Below are 16280 nucleotides of genomic sequence, written 5' to 3'. Positions count from 1 at the left end.
ACAACTTTTGTAACTTTATTTCTGAGAGTGTAGGCATAGCTGAATAATAAGAGAAATGACTTACCATGAGTCGCAAACATCATTGTTTGCTCATTTTCGTGTAAATCCAGTGAGTGTAAAATCTTGATGAAAAATAGGAAAATCAGAACAAAACAGGCTGTTAGGGTGTACTCACACTATGCTATTTGAACCGTGCACAGGCCCGTTGAATTTTAAGGAACCGTGAATTTTAAGGAACCGTTTAATATGGATCGTTCAATCATTCTTACTGTTCAGTGAACACAAACTGTCGTAGTTTATTAATGATGCAAACCTCTCACTGCACGACAGCTGCGCACCTTCAGCAAACCCCCTAATTCCTGCAGCACCAGGACTTTATGATTGTTTATGAGCGTCAAAAATATCAACATCTCATGGCTGCAGTTGATTGGCCACAATTCTTCCAAAAAATGCAATGACAAAAGTCAAGACAACATACAGGCATACAGATTTTTTTTTGTTTCATATTCTAAATAAAAATAAAGGATTTAGAAATTGAAGGTTATTTTAACCCCAAAGCAATTCAATAGGGCTCTAATAAGGCTAGAGAACTTCATTCTTATATTTGCTTAAAATTTGCAGCCTAGGGCTATGCTTCTCACTATTTATTGTATAGATATCTTTTCTAAAACATACATATATAAATATGTATGTATATAATGTATATATATATATATATATATATATATATATATATATATATATATATATATATATATATATATATATATAGAGGTGCACAATATATCGGCGGCCATATCGTTCTCGGCCGATAAATGCTATTTTTAAGATTATCGTTATCGATCTGATGTCTTTAAGCCGATAAATTACATAATTGTACAGAACTGCCTGCCTCGCGCATACATAGGCGGAACATGTTCAACTCTCCCCACATTGTTTATTCCTTCATAGTTTGTCCTTCCTTCATGTGGTAATGCTGTACGTTAATAACTCAGTAAGTAACCATGTTCCTTATCTTTGTAGATACACAGAAAAAAATAATTCAAAGATGATTCCTTGGATTTACTCAATTTTTCACATTAAGTGGTTGTAAACAATTTTTTTGTGTTGAATTTAAACAAACAAATTAGGTTGAACATTATTAAACTTAATTTGTTTGTTTAAATTCAACACAAATAAATAGTTTGCAACAGTTCTGCATGCAACACTTTTTTCAGATTGAGTGTCATTGTGTATTTTGCTTTAAACCGCCTCAGGAAAAATATTACATGTGTAAACCTTTTCTGTTCTGTTTCTTTGTTGTGTTAGAGATAGCAGGGGAGATTAACTTCTTACTCCAGGGCCAAATAATGTTGGTTTCAGGGTTAACTTCCTTCTTTTTTCATTGCAGCTGGTGAATGAACAAAGACACATGTAACTTGTTCCAAATTATTTATTACTCTCGGTGTGGTACAACAAAATCAGTCACCAAAGAGGGAAAGTCACTGAAAATAGTCTAATTGCGAAAAAAAACGCTCCTCTTTTCTCTCTCGCCCTCTTCACTTCACTCACACAAACACCAAATTGCAGCCCCACTCCTTAAAGGACTCGCACATTTTACAACACGTGTAAACGTAAAGGTTGTTTGTAATCTAATATGATTATATGTTACTAATAAGTTTTTTTTTATCAAAATGTGACTCTGAGGGCAACTCTGCGCCTGCAGATGAGTGAAACGGTTTATTAGCATTATATTGGCATTATTTTTCATCAATCATTTTTCCTACAATTGACAGCAAGAACGAACAGAGAAGTGTTGTCTGATTGACAAGCAGCAGCTACATGTGTTCAAAGGAATCCAAAATGTCAAATACGATGAGTTTAAGCCATATTTTCTAAAGCAATACTATCTGTATTCAGCTGTTTGCTTATACAGTGGCTCTGAACTGTCAAAACACCTCTAAAAAAGCTTTTTCGGACATGACATATTTGTACATATGTAAATTACTGTAACATGTTTTAATCAAGGACATTTGAGCTGGTTTTACTCCTTAGCTCTTTTATTTTAATTTTATTCAAAATATATTTAACTTGCTTGTTGATTAAATCCCATTTTGTTATTTAACCTGTTATTTTTATGCAACAGTCAAGTTGCATGTTAATTTGCTATAAAGAGAAGTAAATAATTTATTTTTTGCATGCTGATTTACGGGAAATCGTAAATATAGGTCTATATAATCCCCTTGCGATTTTGAAATTATAGCTTTTTTGCAAATCTGAAGAGTTATCGGTTATTGGTATCGGCCAAAAAAATCCATATCGGTGCATCCCTAATATATATATATATATATATATATATATATATATATATATATATATATATATATATATATATATATATATGTTATGTATGTTATATATGTTGCTTTGACATATTTTAATAACTTATTGAGGTTCCAGCTAAATTTTGTTATACAGTAAATAAAGTTTAAAAACAAAGTTAATCAAAGTTTCCCTTAATACTTTTAGTCAGTTTGATTGATGTAAGTTGAGATGATTCAAAAAGTTCATTTGATTTGACATAAAATAAGGCACCAACAGTGTAATGAGATTGAGATAAGTTTTACCTTGGCTTATTATAAACTTACAATGTACAATTTTTGATAACAGGAGAGCTAGGGAGACTTAAGCCCATTACCCCACACTATGGCACATTTTTGCATTCTTTTCTATACATTGCTAACCGACAAAGACAGATGCAGTGTGCCAAGTGGTCATACGCTCATATAAAACAATGTTTAAAGATTTAAAAGGCATGGTTTAATGCTTATCCTCCAGAGTGCAGCATATAAATTATAAATAAGGTTTGCTGAAATGTGTCTTTTGTTAATGTAATGTGTATATTGTGAATTGTTGCATACGTTTGTAATGAGGCAACAAGCACATGTAGACTGCTGCATGTAGACACAAATACTTTATAAAAATCTGTTCATGCAAAGGTTGATTTTATGTCCTGTCTGTGTGTTTATGTACATTTAAAACTTTGAAATGCATCTTCAAATACATCTATATTGCTCCATTTTGTCAAATATAATGATAATTTTTGCCTATTTTTCATCCACACAACAACACAGGAGCAAAATAGGTTACTCTTTAGGCTTACAGATATCTCGTTTTCACTTTTTTCTTCAGTAGAACATTAAATAAAACTTTTTTTTTTCTATGAAATGTGTCCTTGATGATTTATAAATTAAAAATTAATGCCTACCAGCATTTCGAGAGTCCAAGAAAATAAAAACAAAAAACTTTAAAACAAAAAGAATCCTGCAGCTATTGGCAATAAACTGAGGTCTCAAGTGAAACAGAATGAAAACCCTTCATATTAGTGCTCGGTTTGCATATGTGCTTATTGCAGACCTATTGTTTTTTCAAGGTCTGAGTTGGAACTGTTTCACTCAGTTCAGTCAATTGGAGTAACTGAAGCACTGAATGAGTTGGCAAACCAAGCAGCATCACATGATCACACACACACACACACACACACACACACGCACACACACACACACACACACACACACTGTTATATTGACTCATTTTGAGTAGAAGTGACTTTCAGGCATATCCAAATGTGAATTTTCAAATGCTTAAGATAGTTTAGTCCAATTTGGCAACATCTATAGCATTAAGGTTTCTGTATGGGTTCTCAATAAAGTAATTTGAATGCATCTGAATGAGATTTGAAGGTCAAATATAAGCACATATAGGACTATTCCATTTGAAAAGAATATTGTCTGAGAAAAGATGCTGACTGTGTCAAGGTGCTCTTAAAAGTTATGATTTTTAGGTAGCAGAATATTTTAATTAACCTATTCAGGTTTTTGGTGCTCATTTAATGCCACACACACACACATCCAGTTCTGAGTATTTCACACAATCCTCCAAAATCCTTTGTAAACATCTAGAATCACAGTCGATGCAATCCAGGCAGCATCATTCTTACACTGTGCTGTTGTCAGAGTGATAAGGTGCAGTGTTAGATATAAAAAAGAGACCTTTAATGGGATGAATAATGTATAGAAGCGCATACATCTGTTTTGTGGAGAGCTGATCTTTTGTGTTAAATCTCCTTTCATGTCCCCAAAGGTTAGTTCTTTTGTGAAAGCAAATCCCTATTATTTGTGTATCGACTGGCTCGCAGTTTAACAGGTGTATACAAGCCTCTGTATCACTATCCAGCATCAGCTGAGGCAGTGTAACATGCTGAGTGTAGATAATCTGATCTCTCCAATGCTCCAAAAGCACATCCTATATATACAGTAAAGCATCCTGTGTGCGTGTTTAAAGAGGGATGTATTTGCTCTTTCTTTTCCTCTGTAATGCTTTGGGCCATTCTGTTCTCGTGTACTTTGGTTCCTATTATATTAACGAGCCATCTGTGAGTATCTATAATTAATCGGTGCAGACGTTGCACTGTTGTAAAAATAATGGTTCTTCAATAGTCCTTTGTTTCAGCAAATAGCTGCCTTTTTATCAAGAAGCATTTTTCTCAGTTTATTGTTCTTTAGTTGGCGATATAGCTTTTATGATTAACGTTCTTGATGGCAAATTATCTGGTTCTTCTGAACAGTTCATTGGTGATGTCAAGTATGTACTACAAGACCAAAAGTAAAGCCTTATTGAAAGTAACACAACCCAAGTATTCTAAAATCTAACAATGTAAAACAGACAGACAGACCGTTTAACAAGAACCATAGAAAAAAGAACATCTATAATCCAAAATACATAGGCTACAGAAAATATAAACCTGTTTTAATTATTCAGTTTGAGTGCAATTTTATTCTATTAAAAGGCTAACAAAAATGTGGTTAAAAATACAGTGAAAAGTGGAAAGAAAAATGTGTAGACTTTTACATAATTTGCATATAATTTCAACATCTGTTTCGTTTGGCAAAAACCTTCTGTTGTCTTTGCAGCAGTGTGGCTGACTATTTTCAATAAAAAGGCACTAACCTCTGCCCGAAAAGTCAGTAAATGTTGCTACATTACGTAAAATGTCCATTTGCATATTACTAACGTCATCATGTCCAACCGTTTCTGTTTGTTTAATAGCCTATGGTTAACAAATGAGTATATAAATATTTGCACTGCACTTTATGTATGCATGTCAATTTAACTAAATGTATTGCTGTTTAAATACAGTAAATCAGTATAGATGTGTATTTGCAGTAATCTCTCAGACATAATAAACTCAGACAAGTTCCGAAGCTCTCACTAAAAGTCCTCTGATTGTGAATAAGAATTAATTAACAATACAATCATTATTTATTTTATTTTATTTTTTTGTTTATTTAAATCAAAGAAGAAACCTCATAAATCATGCTAAATTATGTGCTTTCGGTAGGCAGAGTGATCTGCTCTCAGGCTGCAGGTGGGAGAGAATCCTGTACGAGGCAGGGGAGGGGCTGACGGCATTACTCGCAGCTCATTGAGAGAAGTAGGAATGGTACAATATGAACACATAAGAGTCTATAAAAATATCCAGTAACAGCAAAGAAAGTCACTAGATTTGCCGCTAGTCGCTTTTTTGACAATTTGTCTCTACAGGAGTCTGAAAAGTCACTAAATATAGCAACAAAGTCGCTAAACTGGCAGACGTTACAAACGTTTGCTACTGTATATAGACAAAGTGCCTTAAAGTCAAGTCATTTCACTCGACGGTTATCTTTAAAACACCTCTCGGGCAGTAGGCTCGGGTATTCTGTCTGAATGGGGAAACATAACATTCTGCAAAACTTTTTGTCAAGTTTACGATTGCATTAGATATTTGGAACCACCAATAAAATTAAACATCAACTGTCTCATAAGAGGTGACACGGTGGGGCAGTGGGTTGCACGTTCACCTCACCACAAGAAGGTTGCTGGTTTAAGCCTCGGCTGGGTCAGTTGCCATTTCTGTAAAGAGTTTGCATGTTCTCCCTGCGTACGCGTGGGTTCTTCCGAGTGCGCCGGTTTCCCTCAGAGACTTGTGGTATAGGTGAATTTGGTATGCTAAAATCAACCGTTGAGTGTGAACGAGTGTGTGTTTTCCAGTGATGGGTTTATGCTGGAAGGGAATCCAATTCGTAAAACATATGCTGATAAGTTGCCGGTTCATTCCCCTGTGGCGACCTCAGATAAATGAAGGGAATAAGCTGAAAAGAAAATGAATTAATGAATGTCTCATCAAATTCTTTTCTAAACATCCAAAACAAACAAAATCTGCATTTTTTTTTTCAGGTTCCCCGAGCTAATGCGCACTCAAAAGTAACGAGATCATGACACCAACCTCATTTATGACCGTTCTACACATTATCATCCTCTGGATAATGATCGTCAAATCGCGCAGCTCTTCTGAAGTAATCCACAACTTGGTCTTGATAGTGAATTTCATCCAGTAATGACAGTGACTCTTTGTTTACAAGTCGTTTGAGTAATTGCTGGCATGCGATATGCGTCTGACAGGACGGACTGTACCTCGTGTTTATTTTATACATATTACAAAACCAAAACACATGTTTTCAAGTGCACTTGGTTCATTTAAAAGTACAGATTTCAAGCTTTATCTGTATATATTTCTTATGTCTGTCAAGAAAATATTTGCTGAGATTCCAGTGTGTTTGTTGACCACAAAACTGTCGTAAAAGCACACGTATGTATGTTTTAGTAAAAGCACTCCGAGCTTCTCTGTCAGTCTATAGCGATTGATGATTGGCTCCTGTACTAATAGGCAGGCTTTCATTTACCATATTGACCATACTGACTATGCGAGTGACATTTCTTGTGCATTCTTTGGTCTTTGATATAGAGCAGTTTATAAAGTTTGCATCTAATTCATAAAAAAAAAGTGATATTAAAAAGACCAAACTTAAAAAATGTCATTACTTCAGTTCAGTGTCTAAAATAAATCTGTCTGTGAGGTGATTCTGTATTCTTGTAGTTATTAGCCATGTTAAAGCAATAAAAACAGCTAAATCCTCTGTTTGACTTCCTGGGGTTTTTTCTTTGGGGTGTTTTTTTTTTTTTTCTCTCTCTATGTGAAAGTACCCTCTGGCCTTGAATGGAGATTTTCTTCTGATCACAAATTTGCTAAATTGCTATTTCATTTTAATGCTGATTTATTATGCAAACCTAGTACTGTATGAAATGCTGGCACTTACGCTTTGTTATAATTTATGTATTTATTGAGAGGATAGTATTTATGTATTTATTTGCTTGTTTGTATTATTTTCCCCATGTCAGCATTCATGCCCCTTAATACCAAAATACCAGAATATATTACTTTTACTGAAATGCATAACATCAAATATTAAATTACCTGTATCTATAGCTAGGTTTGTATGCACATTTTGCAATATGGCATAAAAATGAAAATGTGAATAGATTTTGATTGATAAGAATAAACTTTTTATCAGATAAAGAGAAAATAAATTTGTATAAACTACAACTGAAGCACATTTACCAAATAGATTCCAGTATGCGCATCAAAAAGTCATGTGATTTTGTTTTAACAGAACATAAAAAAAAGACCTGATGAGATAGGATAGACAAATCAGCAGACTGACCATATTGCACAAAATCTGGGGGAAAAAATGCTTTGGTTATTTTAAAATCCCTTAGCCAAAGTCCATAATCAAGTGGAGGTGGAAATGGACAGTTGTGGCAGGTAATAATATAGTTATTATCTGTCACAACTGTCGATTTCCACCTCCAAATGCCACCAGTTGAGGTTGATGACCAGTGTGACCCATCAAATGCAATTGTTCAAATCCATCATAGAGACAAATCATTGTAACACACATTAGCAAAACATGTTATTGGCACTAAGCATAGGAATACTGACTATATGTGATGGCGCAGTGATTTTCCATACAATAGCTAAAGCCGTTGTAACAATTGTGGCTGATCAGACACATAATTACTCTGCTTTTATTCAACAAATAATACACCTCAACTTCTCCTACCCTGGATGGTCAGTGGTAATAAGATTTCCAAGGTAATTATGACCCAAAGGAATGCTCAGAAATGAACCAACAGAGAACATCTACAGTATAAGCTCCTTGCTTAAGACTGATTCTTTTAATGTGACATTTTTTTTCTCTATCTGTGTAATCAGATGTTTCTCAACAAGTCTCTTGCTCCTGTATTAATATTATGATTTAATACCTCTGTAAACAATGGCTAACTCTACCAAATCTAAACAAGATCATATATAGTTCATGTTAGATGTCCCTGCAAAGCTAATTTGGTCTACTGAACATTTGTTTACTTTTCACGTTAATACCTGTGCAACATATTAACATTTTTAAGAAACTCGAACATTCCTGCATCAGTTTACACCAAGAATGCTGATGCAAATTACCCCACTTTGAAACCAAGAGTTAAACTTCTCATTGATCATTGATCAACAATTGCTCCGGAGAGTGGGTACAAAACCATCCTTATAAAAGCTTGTGACCTAAGGCCACCATAGAGTCTCTAGAAGACCCAGACCAGAGAAAGACTTGATCCCAGAACTAGAACCACAGAGGACACCAGGGAGCAGGGGTTAATTGCACAGCTCAGACATTCCCATCTTCGAGAGCTTTCTTTTTTTTCTTTTCTGTCGAGAGTCTGCTTAAGTTTAGTATGCCATGAAACCACAAGTCGACATGACCAGTCCTTCTTGCCACCTCAAAATCTTATAACGACAGACTGCACCTCGCTCCAAGCCTCACAAGGACAAAAGAACTGGCCACCAGCTAAACACATGCTCAACAGAGGGAGTTCTTCACATCACAAAAGGAAAACTTCCAGACTACCACTGAACTGGTGTAAACTAAATGTTATCCTAAAGAGAAAGTTAAATTGATTGTTTTTGGTTCGCTTGGTTTGGTCTTACGAAATCCGAAGTTTTTCCATCATTATACTCTCTGGAACTCTTATTTTACTTTCTTTACTCTTCTGTATGAATGTGTGCTTGTGTTAGGTGTTAGTTTCTCTTTAAGTTTTATTTTGTAGAAAGAAAGGTGCCTGTGCATGTTTATGAATCTAATCTCTTAAACTTCGATCTTGCTACCCTGCTTAAAAATAAACAGGCTTTTATTTTGGATAGCAAGAGCCATAATTGAAGTCAACTGTCTGAATCTTCAATTCATTTTGAGCTAGTTCGCAACACCATGGTTACACATATACTTTTATGAGGTTGAAAGCTTTGGAGTTTTATTGTAAATATCGTTTTGTACTAAACCCATATTTGTAGGCTATTATTCTGAATTATTGGGGAAATACATCCCTGCATGTTATTTACAGCTCTGGTACTTTATAGTTTGAAGTGGGAGCTTTTTTTTTTAGAAGTAACCTTTTGAATTAAAATATTGGAGGGAATCACAAAAAATGGCACAATTTTTGTTTATTTTATTTTTTTGAGAACAACCAGATATGTAGATGCTTTCCAGATAGACGTCTGTATATTATTTCCAGTGTGCCTATCGAAAAGGTCTTGTGATTTTGTTTTAACAGATCACACAAAAATAGCCATGATGGGACAGCATTAATGGACAAAAAAATTACACTATCTGAGAATGACCTGATATGTAGATGCTTTCCAGGCAGATGTCTGTATATTATGTAGTCTATATCTTCTAAAGCATTACCATAAACAACTTTAGTGTGGTTTGTCATTTATGCACCACCAGCTCGAAGTGCACAGCAATGGAAATAACTTTTGACAATGCCATTATTGTACGTCTTTTTTATTGTTTCCGAAGACTCGATTGCAATAGTGTTTGAATAATACAGCCATGCACTTGATGAGGTGAGAGAATTACCAATAATACCTCATTTTGATAGAAAGAAAACGTACAGCCATAGTGCCAGACTTTCTCAAGCAATATGTGACCACCTGAAGAGTTATTTTCCTAACTGAGACTGAAAACTCAAGCTGTTTGTGAGCCCTGATGTGCATCTGCTGTATAGACTGGATGTTGTTTAAACCCTTTATCATCGCTGCCATAAACATGCTAGTGCTTATAACAGCAGTCGCAGATCTAATTAATCATTACGTGGCCACGTGACTTGGCGTGTCCTGGCATGAGTATTATTCACGTCCATAAAGGACCTTGAGAGTAAAATTACTGTGCTCCTAAAAGGTCACATAACACACAATGAGGCAACAGCCGAGAGCATTTACTGTATTATAATGCTGGCTGATTAATCAGAGTGCTACACAGTGAAGCTTAATACAGTGAAATCACTCATTTTCCCAAATTAATTAAGTAATGGTTTATCGCAAATCTGTGTCATCAGTTTCACCCATGGTTTTCTCAAAGACTTCACTTAACCCTATTAAGTATTCTTAGAATGTGTTGTATTATTACTTTCTGTACTTGTCAGATCATTCCAAAACGAACACACACTCACCAGCCACTTCATTAGATACATCTGACTAGTACTGGGTTGGACTTTCTTTTGCATTCAGAACTGCCTTAATCCTTCATGGCATAGATTTAACAAGTTACTGGAAATATTTCTTAGAGATTTTGCTCCATATTGACATGATAGCATCACACAGTTGCTGCAGATTTGTCGCTGCACATCTATGATGCAAATTTCCCAATCCACCACATCCCAAAAGTGCCCTATTGGATTTAGATCTGGTGACTGTGGAGGTCATTTGACTAAAGTGAACTTATTGTCATGTTCAAGAAACCAGTCTGATGATTTGTGCTTTATGACATGGTGCGTTATCCTGCTGAAAATAGCAACCAGAAAAGACACTGTGGTCATAAAGGGATGGACATGGTCAGCAACAATACTCAGGTAGGCTGTGGCATTGACATGATTAGTATTAATGGGTAGTAATGATTTGTACTCAGTTGATGCTCAATTAATGGGCCCAAAGTGTGCCAAAAAAAAATCCCTCACACCATTACACCACCACCAGCAGCCTGGACCATTGATACAAGGCAGGATGGATCCATGCTTTCAAGTTGTTGATGCCAAATTCTGACCCTACCATCTGAATGTTGCAGCAGAAATTGAGACTCATCAGACTAGGCAACATATTTACAATCTTCTAATGTCCAATTTTGGTGAGCCTGTGCGAATTGTAGCCTTAGTTTCCAGTTCTTAGCTGACAGGAGTGCACCCGTGTTCAGACATGCTCTTCTGCATGCCTCAGTTGTAACAAGTGGTTATTCGAGTGGCTCTTGCTTTTTTATCAGCTCAAACCACTCCGGCCATTCTCCTCTGACCTCTGGCATCAACAAGGCATTTGCACCCACATAACTACCGCTCACTGCATTTGTTCTCTTTTTTTTTTTTTTGGACCATTCTTTGTAAACACTAGAGATGGTTGTGCATGAAAATCCCAGTAGATAAGCAGTTTCTGAAATACTCGGATTGAACTGCAGTAGATCCACTGGACCATGTCTTTGTAATTGGTTGATTAGAAATTTGCATTAACAAGCAGTTGGACAGGTATACCTAATAAAGTGGCCGGTGAGTGTAAATGTACTCTATAAATACACTTTCTTACTATTGTGCAAAAATAGGCATTTGTATTGAATTGAAAAATTCATTTAAATTGTATTTGAATAAGCTAGAATATTAGTTAGTCATATTGACAAAATTTAGCAGGAGCACGAGGCTTGGTTGATAGCTGTTTGTGTTGTGTGCTGATTTAGTTTCTTAAGAATAAAGCATCATTCATGATTCATCTTTAGAAAGTGCAGAGTGAGCAGTAGCTCATTAGCATTTAAAGAGAAATTAAGCTAAATTAATCTATTTGTTTTTTATAGACTGATCTTACGAGGAAAGTATTTTACGTTTTGTCAGTTTAGTGGCTTTAGTTCAAAGTTCAATCATATGAAAATGTAGGAATTTTAAAAAGACTTAGCACCCAGCCCCACCCCTAAACTCAACTGTCATTGGGGGGATAAGCAAATCGTATCAAATTGTACGAATGAGACCATACGATTTCATACAAATCAGCCACTAAATCAAAAAGCTACAAATTGCTCTGAAAAAAGCGTCGTTTTTTTTTTTAGGGTAAAAAGGTGTTTATTTAAAGGCCTCCTGTTTTACCCATTTTTACCCAATATTTGATACCAGAATGTGTCTGTAAAGTTTCAGCTTAAAATACCCATCATCATTAACTATACAATGCAGAATATGCCCATTTTGAGGTTAACCTTTATTAAATGCAAATGATCTGGTTCTTCCCGCCCACCATTCTCACGCGAGTCTGCTTGTCATGCGTTATGTCAGATAAACAGCAGTCAGTGACAGAGACAGACATGGGTTACCAAGTAAGTTTATTTGATGTATTTGTGGTGGAGTTGGAACAAGCCTTTCTGCAGCGAGTCACACATAAATGCTGTTACAAAGTTTGCAGTACACACGCATGGACATTTACTGATACTATATGGCTGTGGTGATTCCAGAGGTTATGAATTACGTAGCGATTTAAATGTCTTTATTACAAACATGCTCTGTTTTAAGAAGTTATAAGGTTGTAAAACTCATTTTTAAGGTGCAGCTGATCACAGAGAGTTGGAACAGATTTTAATCCCAGTTTCGTTGCAAATGCTGTTCTGTGCACATATTTACATATTTTAACATGCTACTAAGGACACATGATAATACGGTCCTGGCAATCAATTTTGTGTGTTGGGAAAACTTCAGTCTTGTATGACAGTGGACATACTATACCTACAATCAGTTCTGTTCAAACAGCTTCTAAAAGTTGATTTTGCATCATAGGTGCCCTTTCAAACCATCACTGAGAAATTTAAATGAAGTAGGTTGTAGATATTTCATAAAGACTTTACATAAAATACTATATTAAAGGTCACTCTAATGCCTTGTTAGTGAACCATTCCATTGTGTCAACCCCTGATAAAAAGGAGTATGGTGGAAGGAAAGTATGTGATATAACTCATTTACTATTTAATTCAACAATCACTGACTGTACTAATGGAGAAAAAAGTAACCCATGTGTTGGCTGGCGCAAGCTTCAGCTTCAGTTTATTTTTTTTTTCTTAATTTATTTTTTTTCTTTTTTATGTAAACTATTCATTTGAGTCTTATTTTTAAGCAAAAGTTTTTTAAAAATTAATGAATTGATCTAGTATATTTATAATTTCAAAATGTGACATTTCACGTACAATTTAATTAGCCTCGCTTGATTATAAATAATTGCCAGAGGTAAAAAAAAAAAAAAAACCTGTTACTTAGCTACTGTATTAAATATAATTTACCAACAAAGAGAAGGATGTTCTGTTTTCAACTTGATTTAGTGGATGAGTTGACCTTCAGCTCATTTATTACCCTAAATATATCCACCACTGATGAGAGAAGGAGAGTAGACAAAGGGACAAGAGAGAAAAGAGCAAAAACATCCATAGTTAGGTATCAAATGCGGACCATATTTAAAGAACGAGGCGGAGAGAAAATGAGTGCAGTTACATCCTGTTGTGCTCAAACATAACTGTGGCATCCCATAGTCCAATACAACACAAAGGCAAACGGACGCAAGCGTGCACACAAACACAGTCCACGGGAATCCTGCAGAGAGACCGCGCTGGATTTAGACTGATTACAGGTCTATTAAAACAAAAAGAGCAGACTGAAATTACAGCCCATCTCCTGCTGCGCTTTAGACACGCTGCTCAGCGCTTCTTTGTGTTTTTTCCTGTACTAATCCAACGTGCGCCATCGCTTGTCCTTCAATCCCAATCTCCTTTCTTTTCACTCTCCTTCACTTTTTGTGCGTGCGGCCATTTGCTTCAGAATGGCGTTAGTCTTGCATTACTTCCAATCCAAATTATGCTATTTACCTCTTGTTGTGACGGTACTCTGGAAACTGCAGCTCATTACGTGGACTCATAGAGTGCTGGCGCTCGATTCAGCCAGAGTTTCCTCAACCTTTTATTCCACCCGCCCAACAACTGACTTATTACAAAGTTTTCTGTTGGGTGAAAAAGCTGAAAAAAAGTCCAAATGGTTGAGCTGGTGAAGCTCGGCAAATGAGTTTTGCAAATGACTTCAAATCTAGTTTGGAGCTATGTACTAAAGCATACATATTTAAAAGTCAAACGGGTCTGGTGGTCGTTTGTAAAAATATCCAAGTGCTGTTGCAGGATTTGGGCTTTGCTTGTGATGTGGTATGTCATGATGTAAGTTGATGTTGGATACATTATGCGATGAATCTAGTGCAATCACATGACAATTATTCACTTTTTCAATTAGTGGCTAATTTGTTTGAATTTGTACATCGCATTTTTACATTTTAGTTAAATTTTCTAACTTTCCAGTGATGGTTCTCAGATAGAAAACTGTCATCACTTCAACTTAAAATCACAACGTTTCATTTTTTGAGTAATGTTGGATCAACTTCTGACGCTTCAATCAAAACTATTATGAAATCAACACAATTGGCTTACTTACCTAATGTTGACATTACTTAATCAATGATTATATGTCAATATAATCAATATATTGATCAATATGATTAATAATATTTAATATAATAACCTTCTAATATATCAACTAAATAATAAATGCAGGATCAACGTTACGTTACCCTTAGATTTAAAACGGTAATAGTTTAGTGTGTATATATGTCTGTACTGTACTTTAATAATGTGACTAATATAGGAATACTCCATGTGTCTTCATTCATTGATTCATTGATTCATTCGTTCAATTTCTTTTAGCGTAGCCTTATTTATTAGGAATCACCACAGCGTAATGAACTGTCAACTATTCCGGCTTATGTTTTAGACAACGAATACCCTTCCAACCGCAACGTAGTACTGGGAAAATGTCTTAATTTTATTTTTAATATGATTGTGACTTTAGTTAGATTAATGGCATCAAAAATCTCTGTTTGGTGGACTGTTTTAAAATGAAAATTGAAGTATTGGTGTAAATGTACTCACTGTTGGTTTGCAATCTGCATTAGATTTAGGGGTAGGGTTTGGGACAGTCCACCATTTAAAAATTGTTTATTCACATATGAATGATATTGTATGATCTTGTACAAATTAGTCACTTTTCTGACAATGCGTAAAATTGTTATGTTTCCTTGTGAGTGTAGTCCACCCAAGAAAAAAATATTAGTATTAGTATAGTACTCATAGTAAAATCTGTAATACTTTATTTATTCACTGGAAAACAAAACATGCAATTTTAGGGGTGTTTAAACAAACAATATGTACTTTGGCTAAAATGACATGTTGGGTGGACTGACATTGTTAACACAAGAGAATGGGTTTCAAAGTTGTTGTTTAAAAAAAAACAAAAAAAAAAACAATAATGTTATCATATCTGTGTAAAATACAAAACAAATATGATTTTGTGAAAATGGTCATGCTCATACTTTGTGAGCATGTTACTTTACAAAATGACTACCATTTTGGCCTGACATGAATAATACAGCAAGTTTAGTCAGGGATCATTCTGCCAAAAATTTTCTTTCGAAAAAGTACATTATACATAATTTAATTGCATAAACATGTCATTGCTAATGCACTTTTTAACTTTTTGTTAGTTAATATGATGTATTCAATAGTGCATTGTAAAATACTGTATTAGTAGTAGTTTACTATACTTACCATACCACAAAATAGTCACACAAATCATGCATAATAAACAACTCTGGGGTGACAGTTTCTTTTAGGTTAATTTGATTAAATGCATGATTTCATTGTAATCAAATATGCTAGCATTATTTTTAATGCATTTAATTTTTTTTTATTTCATTTTATGTTATGTATGTATGTATGTATGCATGTACAGTTGAAGTCAGAATTATTAGCCCCCTGAATTATTAGCCCCCGTTTTAATTTTTTTCCCCAAATTTCAGTTTAATGGAGAGAAGATTTTTTTAACACATTTCTAAACATAATAGTTTTTAAAACTCATCTCTAATAATTGATTTTTTTCATCTTTGCCATGATGACAGTAAATAATATTGGACTAGATATTTTTTTCATGACACTTCTAAACAGCTTAAAGTGACATTTAAAGGCTTAACTAGATGGATTAGGTTAACTAGGCAGGTTAGGGTAATTAGGCAAGTTATTATATAATTATGGTTTGTTCTGTAGACTATTGAAACAAAAAATAGCTTAAAGGGGCTAATAATGTTTAAAAATTAATAACTGCTTTTATTCTATCCGAAATAAAACTAATAAGACTTTCTCCAAAAGAAAAAAAATTATCAGACATACTGTGAAAATTTCCTTGGTCTTTTAAACATCATTTGGGAAAAAAATATA

At 34.7% G+C, this 16280-nt stretch overlaps 1 protein-coding gene across 3 annotated transcripts in view; it reads left to right on the top strand.

Moving 5' to 3' along the window:
• Positions 1–6995, top strand: part of sgcz (sarcoglycan zeta) — a 506688-nt gene extending 499693 nt beyond the window's left edge. For all 3 annotated transcript variants that reach the window (XM_073950195.1, XM_073950194.1, XM_073950211.1), the window contains one exon: positions 6256–6995. In XM_073950195.1, coding sequence (XP_073806296.1) covers positions 6256–6297 — 42 coding nt within the window. In that variant the 3' untranslated portion in view covers positions 6298–6995. The remainder of the gene's footprint in view (positions 1–6255) is intronic.
• The last annotated feature ends 9285 nt before the right edge of the window (positions 6996–16280 follow it).

The sequence above is a fragment of the Danio rerio genome, chromosome 1, assembly GCF_049306965.1.
Source record: "Danio rerio strain Tuebingen ecotype United States chromosome 1, GRCz12tu, whole genome shotgun sequence".
Classification (NCBI taxonomy): domain Eukaryota; kingdom Metazoa; phylum Chordata; class Actinopteri; order Cypriniformes; family Danionidae; genus Danio; species Danio rerio.
The sequence above is the reverse complement of the archived record's forward strand: the minus strand, read 5'-3'. Positions and strand labels throughout refer to the sequence as shown.